At 39.7% G+C, this 7,638-nt stretch overlaps 1 protein-coding gene across 6 annotated transcripts in view; it reads right to left on the bottom strand.

The window, feature by feature from the left end:
• Positions 1-384: 384 nt before the first annotated feature.
• Positions 385-7,638, bottom strand: part of DNAJB4 (DnaJ heat shock protein family (Hsp40) member B4) — a 60,559-nt gene continuing 53,305 nt past the window's right edge. For all 6 annotated transcript variants that reach the window (XM_038744711.1, XM_038744710.1, XM_038744712.1 and 3 more), the window contains 2 exons: positions 2,864-3,435; positions 385-1,708 (listed from right to left, as the gene is read on the bottom strand). In XM_038744711.1, coding sequence (XP_038600639.1) covers positions 1,475-1,708; positions 2,864-3,435 — 806 coding nt within the window. In that variant the 3' untranslated portion in view covers positions 385-1,474. The remainder of the gene's footprint in view (positions 1,709-2,863; positions 3,436-7,638) is intronic.

Raw genomic sequence — 7,638 nt, 5'->3', positions numbered from 1 at the left:
GGTAGAGAACTGCTTTAGTTCAAAAGCCTGTTTACATTTACCCCTTGAAACCAAGGTGGGCCAACAACGACACTGGGGGAGGGCAGGGGGAAGTTTTCATAGGAAGTCTGCTAACATGAGTCAGTTGAAGGATTGTTCTGCGGCTGGGTCATAATTAATATTTTTAAAATTATCTTCCTGCTGCCTGCCATAAAATATTGACTTTGATAATACTGAAAACTGAGTTCTCATAAATGCTAAAAGAATAAGAATTTTTACATCTTGTATTTTATTACTAAAATCTTTCACAGGGAATATCAGAGTCTACATTACCTCTGTATTTTCAAATACCTAAGGACGCTGATTTCAAAGAACAGCCACTCCACAATAAAAGAACAGAAAAGGTTAAAAACAATTTTATATTTTTAATTAAAAACACAGAATACAACAATGTACTTAGGGAAACAAAATATTTTAAATGAATAAACAATATATAGCAGAACAATATCCATAAGCAGCAGTTAGTTTTTCTCCTTTCCTGTATTTTGGTTGTAATACAATAGCAGTTACTGTTCATTCTCCTTTTTGGAACTACATAAGAAGACATACAGTATGTGATGGATACATAATAACAAAGATTATGTGATTAGAAAATGGACTCCATATAACAGCATCTTCTAAGAACACCTTTGTTGAAAGATGTTATTATTTAATGTTCTGTCAAGTGAGGCTATCATTCAGTAAGACCTATATATAGGAATCCATTTTCACATATAAAACCAAACATAAAATTACTTTAAACAGCCTGACATTTCTAAAATACCCAGTAATTCAGGCAACTGAAAGTCCCACAGGTGAAAGAGTGGCATGAAACCAGATTCACATTTTCTTCTTATAAAGAAAAAAAAACTTACCTTAAGAATGTTATTACTGTTTGTTGTTAATAAAGCGCCATAGCACGATTTAAAACCAAAGCAATGGAAATATATCTGCCAGGCATTTACCAGGGTACCAGCCCTACAGCGGTGTTATAGAAGCAGATTTAAATTTAGTTACTGTATTTCTACATAGTTTACTCTTTAGTCTCTTAAAATGCATAACACAGGTATATTTCTGCTATGACCTCTGATTTCAATATCAGTGGCAACATCTTATATTGCTAATCCAGAGACATAAGAAGTACTTAGATATTTGAGTACCTTATTAGCAATATATACAATCACTTGGCAAAACAACTACATTTTACATGTAAGCAAAATGCTGGATGAAATTTCTGTTCAGGAAGAAATGAAATACAGTGAATGGTTTACTCTTCATTTTTTAATGGCACAAGTCCCTTTTGCTCATTTATTTGCTCTTTCTATAGTCATGCAGTAATACTAAACCCTTCAAAAACTTTACACAGCTTAGAATAGATTTTGTTTCCACATCAGGACTCGTCAGTCTTCTGTATTTTCAGTGCCTTGCTAAAACATTGCTAAGAAAGTTTTTCAGTCTATGAGATGGGAAGGTGTCTCTTGAGTACTTCTTTTGATGCTGGAGGTATACTATCTGGAAAATTCACCTCAAACTCAATAATGAGGTCACCACGTTGGTCGGGGTTTTTTGGAAAGGGCAACCCATAACCTATAATTCTTCTTCTCATTCCTGGTTTCACCACTTCATTTATTGTCATAGGTATGTTTCTTCCTTCTATTGTTGGCACATTGATTGAGCAGCCACACAAAGCCTAAGAGAAGATCAATAACTTAATATCAAACAGTTGCAACGTTGTTTAGCTATCAGTTTAAAGAAAAACATTACATTGCCAACGGTGATGCAATGACAAAAGCAGCAAATTTGTTTAAGCTAAGAAATAGCCAAACCTAGAATTTGGTTCATCCTAAGGTACAACTATTGTTAACCATGTGAATGCATCCATTTACTAATGCCTGAATTGCCTTGCAAGCTCACGGTTAAAAAAGGGGCCTATTCCCACAGACTTGTAGTTTGTCTGGGGTGTACAGGTTTTCTCTGTGCTCTAGGTGTCTAGCACAGTAAGGCTTGTGTTTCATCCATAAAAATAATTCTTGAAAAACCATCTGGACACTGCTTTCAGGAACATGTACTATAAGTTTGTTTGGACCCTTTGTGACAGGAGAAAGGGGCACTCCAACAAAGTAACACTTGAAAAATATATTTCAGATCCCTGGAATCTTTAAAATACAAGAATTTCTTAAAATGTCTTCTTATTTATACTAGGGAAATGATTCAATTAGGGATACCAGATAAGGGAACAATTAAAATATGAATTTTCTAAACTATACCTTGCAAACACTGACATTAGTGTATAAAATACTCTTTCAGGGTACTAGCATACATTTATTACAATACAGACAATGTTCAGTGGCACCCTTGAGAATGGAAAGAGTCAAACTGACCACCACACTGCATAGCTTACTCCCATGGAATACTTTACACATTGGCAGGCTCAGGCTGAGTACAAACTGAGCCCAGTTAAAACTTCATCTTAAATGGATTTAAACAGAAATGCCCCAAATTCCCAAAGGTTCAAAAATCCAGGCACCCCAAATATGCATAATCCATGGGTAGGCAAAGCCCACCATTAGCCATATCTGGAAAAGATAAATTTTGTGCATCCCGAACGCATGGACTTTGACCCCAAGAAATGCAGGTTTCTGTGCACACTGTTACAAAAACAACAGAATAATATATATCAAAATACTTAATCAACTACCTCTGAGATTGCATTTATATAGATGCATTAGTGGTATCCTATAATTGATTAAAGGAACATATATTTTGAAATATAATGCCTCAAAAAGACACCACATGATTCTAGTTATCAAATAACAGTTCTTCGAACTGCATATTAGAAACTTACCTCCCGCAGACTGATCTGCACAGCATAGATGATATTTGACCCATCCCTCTTGAATTGTGTATGAGCTTTATCTTTAATGATAAAAACAATGTCTGCTGGGATGGTATTAGGTGTTTCATCTCCTTCTCTCGGAAAAGTGATTTTGGTGCCTTCCTTCCACCCTTTCTTGATCTCGATGGTGAGAATCTTATCCTCCGTTCTCACACTTCTTCCATCAGGATTCAGCCTTTTTCGGGAAATTTTCATCCGTTTGGTACAACCGGTATAAATTTCTTCAAGTGATACTTTGAGTTCATGGATAACTGGAGGGTCTTGCTTGCAGCGGGGCTGACTCACTGAATTCCTTTCCCGTGGAAATCCATTCATGCTGAAACCAGGAAAGGAGCCAAAAGGGTCCCCGTCTACTTCCATGTCTTCATTATCTCTACCCGTAGGCATTCTTCTACCAAAGAAAATCTCAAATGGATTGGCACCTCCAAAAAACGCTGCAAATGTGGCATGAGGATCACCATGGAAGGAATATCGGAAAGTGCCTCCTTGTCCATCAGAGCCACCAGCTCCTCCTTTCAGCCCTGAAAGGAAGTGATCAGATGGATTAGTAAAGTACTAATCAATTCCCCAAATCCTTATATTCTGATACTAATAACCTGGGATTCATTTCTATCTTCTTGAACTGGAGCTCAAAAATCCAAAGTGATTAAAATATGAAAAATGTTCACAGACTAAAATGTCCATTTTTAAAACCTCTCTCCAAAGACTAGTTTTTGGATATTTAACTAACCACCCCTAAAAAGGGAAGAAGAGGAAATGATTCCAAGATCCTCTCACTTTTAGACTCTCTATCAACCCACCAAAAACCCCTAAAAATAAGATACCATTTTTATTGCTTATGTCCTTGAACCCTTAGAAAATACCAGTGGATCTACCAATCTTCAACCAAGGCACAGATACAAGGACGTTCTCAGTCTCTCTTATTTCCTCTGCTCTTGTTTTCCTTCTAGCTTTCCTTTTCTACTATTTTCTCTCCCTTTAGCCTTGTATAGCTTTGCAACTCTATCACCTGCTCTTTGTCTACGTACACGTGTGCTTCCCTACTTACATACTTCAGATTGAGTCTCTACTAGTGTTCAAATAAATGGGTGACTCTGTGTATGTGGGGCTGCGTATGTCTCCATATAAATTTACGCGGGTGCGGACGGAGAGGAACATAGATTGGTGAGTGTTATTCAGAGTGAATATGGGTATTTGAGGATAATAATAATGGCATTTATTAAGCGCTTACTATGTGCAAAGCACTGTTCTAAGCGCTGGGGAGGTTACAAGGTGATCAGGTTGTCCCACGGGGGGCTCACAGTCTTCATCCCCATTTTACAGATGAGGTAACTGAGGCACAGAGAAGTTAAGTGACTTGCCCAAAGTCACACAGCTGACAATTGGCGGAGCCGGGATTTGAACCCATGGCCTCTGACTCCAAAGCCCGGGCTCTTTCCACTGAGCCACGCTGAGAAAGTGTTTCTCCATCTCTGCAAGCCAGCCAGAAGGATCGAGTGGCACAATGGATTTTAGAGAAGCAGCGTGGCTCAGTGGCAAGAGCACAGGCTTGGGAGTCAGAGGTCATGGGTTCTAATCCCGGCTCTGCCACTTCTCAGCTGTGTGACTTTGGGCAAATCACTTCACTTCTCTGTTGCCACGCTTGTAAAATGGGGATTAAGACTGAGCCCCGCGTGGGACAATCTGATTACCTTGTATCTCCTCCAGCACTTAGAGGAGTGCTTGGCACATAGTAAGCGCTTAACAAATACCATCAGCATTATTATTACTATCATTTTAGGAAGGCAGAGGTTGAAGGAGGCAGTAAGAACTCAACTTTGGCAATGAAATTTGGGCAGTCATGGTGTCATGACTTGCCATGAGAAGAACCAAGGACTGGCAGAACACTTGAGTCCAGCTAATTCTCCAGTGCCTGGGTTCTCTTCTCCAAGCCACCTCCCTGCAGAATCCAGATGGCTCCTGTGACAGGTGAGCACTTGGAATCACTACTTACACCCTTTCCTTAAGCAGTCCCTAGCATACTTCTTCACTGCTCCAGGATCCTGGGGCAGGCAGGTCCTGGCCTGTAGCAGAGATGAAACGAGGTTCTAACTGTGGCTACCAGGGCTTCTTCTGACAGGGTGGGGAAATGGCAGGTATGATAGGGACAGGGAAAGGAAGAGGGAGAGAGGGAGAAAGAGAGAGAGGGAGAAAGAGAGAGAGAGAGAAGATTCCCTAGCCATGGCTTGAGCCACAGTTCTGGTTGATTGGAACAATGGCACTCTGGAGTAGTAGGTGGCAAAGTTCACATGGGATGGATGTGGGGCGACAGAGAGGAACTGAGTCTTGGGACAAATCAAGGTGACTGGCTGACTAACTTGGCTCGATGTCTAGCTGAGTACAGCCTCCACTGTAGTGAGGAAGAAGAAGGGGAAATGAGCTATTAGATCCTCCCCAACACCGTCTAGCCAGGGTAATGAAACACCGAGATGGGATCCCGCTTCTTCCCTTTGCCTGCTACTGACCTTGGGCAGGACTTCCAAGCAGTGAGGATGGAGAGGATAATGGGGGCGGGGGGTAGAGGAAGTATTTTAAGAAAAAAATACTTGTTATGGCAATCGGCCCCTGAGATTTTCTACCCGAGTTGTCAGTTACCATATCATAAGCCCCCGTTACCTATAGAAATGGAAAGCATACTCCAAAGCTTCACAGAACATCTGAGAAACTTGGAGCAAAGAGATACTGGCAAAGCTCCATGGAAAATGTTTATTGGAAAAACACAAACTTAGCATTTCACTAGAAGAGACTGGAATAAGAGTTATTTCATCTCTATACATTCCCTAACAGCATCCCCGCCAGCTTGTATGAGTTACCTATGTCTAGATCTGCACTTATAGCCATGATTCGAAATGCTCCCTTGTCAGAATGAGAAGAGCAAGAGATCCAAAACTCTTAAGAGAATTGACTGAATTGCATTTGCCAGTACAGTATAAGGTCATGTCTATACTAGGAACTTGTATTGTTTCCAACTGGGATTTACCAAGAGACTTTTTCATTTGAGCAACTAGCCCCCTCGGGGCAACAACGACTTTGAGATACAAACTCCAAACCTCAGTCTTTGGGTTGTGCAATAACAGTTATCTGATGGGGAGAGGCTTATGCCCCTTGTCCCACCTCCCAGCCAGCTTCAGGAACCTTGGCCGACATGCTGCCCTACGTGATAGAACATTTTGGTTTTTAGGCTCTTCTCCCGCCACCCAAACTCCACATTCAATTCCTGGTCTCCCACCCCTCACCCTGTTGCCTGGATTACCGCAGAAATCAAACAATCATATTTATTGAGTGCTCACTGTGTGCAGAGCACTGCACTAAACACTTCAAGGCAAGCAATAGGATGCGGGGGGGGGGAAATGAAGAGAAAGAGAAGAAACTGGATTTCCTAATGTTCTGTCAGAAACTGAAAAAGTACAAGTTGCCAGTTATTCTCCTACACAAGTTAACCCAGCCAACGTTTGCCACAGGAAAAACTGTGGCAACAACTCCAGGCTTCAAAGCAAGAGAAAAAAAATCTAAATAAATAAGGGGAGATATTTACCAACTTTTAGAGAACTATCACTACCCAAACTGTATACTTTAAAAAGCTCAACTACTTTGATCTGTTTAGGAAGAGAAATTCTAGGAGCCAGAACTGATTCTTAGTAACATCCACCATTTTCTTCTCTTAAAATAGAGGCTTCAGTCAGGTAGAGTTAGAAAAGAAAGTTTTGTCAAATATAATTCAGGAGAAGTTTGACCATCTGATTCTTGCAAAGAGAGGGACTAACTGTTGATCAATTAGGGCCTTCAAAGTAATACACGGAAAGCTTAATAATCAATTGGAAGCAGAATGGCCTAGTGGAAAGACCTTGGGCCTGGGAGTCAGAGGACCTGGGTTCTAATCCTGGCTCTGCCAACTGCTTGCTGTGTAACCTTGGGAAATTCACTTAACTTCTCTGTGCCTCAATTTCATCAACTGTAAAATGGGGATTAAATACCTGTTCTCTCTCTTAGACTGTGAGCCCCATGTGGGACAGGGACTTTGTCATACCAATCAACTTGTACCTACCCCAGCACTTATAACAGTGTTTGACACATAGTAAGCACTTAACAAATTCCATAAAAATGGTATTTATAGAGCGCTTACTATGTGCAGAGCATAGTACTAAGTGCTTAATATACCAAAACTCATTAAAAGGTGAACTATATATGCCCACCATGCTTCTCTAAACCCTAATTATCACCCCTAAACAATTTTGTTTAGTGTTTCTCAGTGCCAAAAATGGAGATGAACTAGAAGGATTTTGTTGGTATGATGAGTTTTCATTAAAAGAACAAAAAACAGGAGTACTTAAGGGGGAAAAGGTGAACTAAACATTTATCTCCCTAATGGAACCTACAATCATTTCTTAAGTATTTGGGTGGATACCATCAAGACAAGGATTAAATTATTTAGAATAATATGAAGGCTGAAGGTTAAAATATGATGAACAAAATTAAGAACGTATTAGATGAATAGCAGTAAAAATACTTAGTATAAAAATATAATATTTACTTTAATTATAAGTGTTGTCTCTTGTCAAATACCTTCTTTAGAAAGTCAATTTGACATGATCAAAGACTAAAGAATAAAGTATATTCACTTTTGCCTTAAGTCCTTTCTAGGAAAACAACAAAAATAGCTTATGACCACAGAATCAAAAATGAAA

The sequence above is a fragment of the Tachyglossus aculeatus genome, chromosome 4 (genome assembly GCF_015852505.1).
Source record: "Tachyglossus aculeatus isolate mTacAcu1 chromosome 4, mTacAcu1.pri, whole genome shotgun sequence".
NCBI lineage: Eukaryota > Metazoa > Chordata > Mammalia > Monotremata > Tachyglossidae > Tachyglossus > Tachyglossus aculeatus.
The sequence above is the reverse complement of the archived record's forward strand: the minus strand, read 5'-3'. Positions and strand labels throughout refer to the sequence as shown.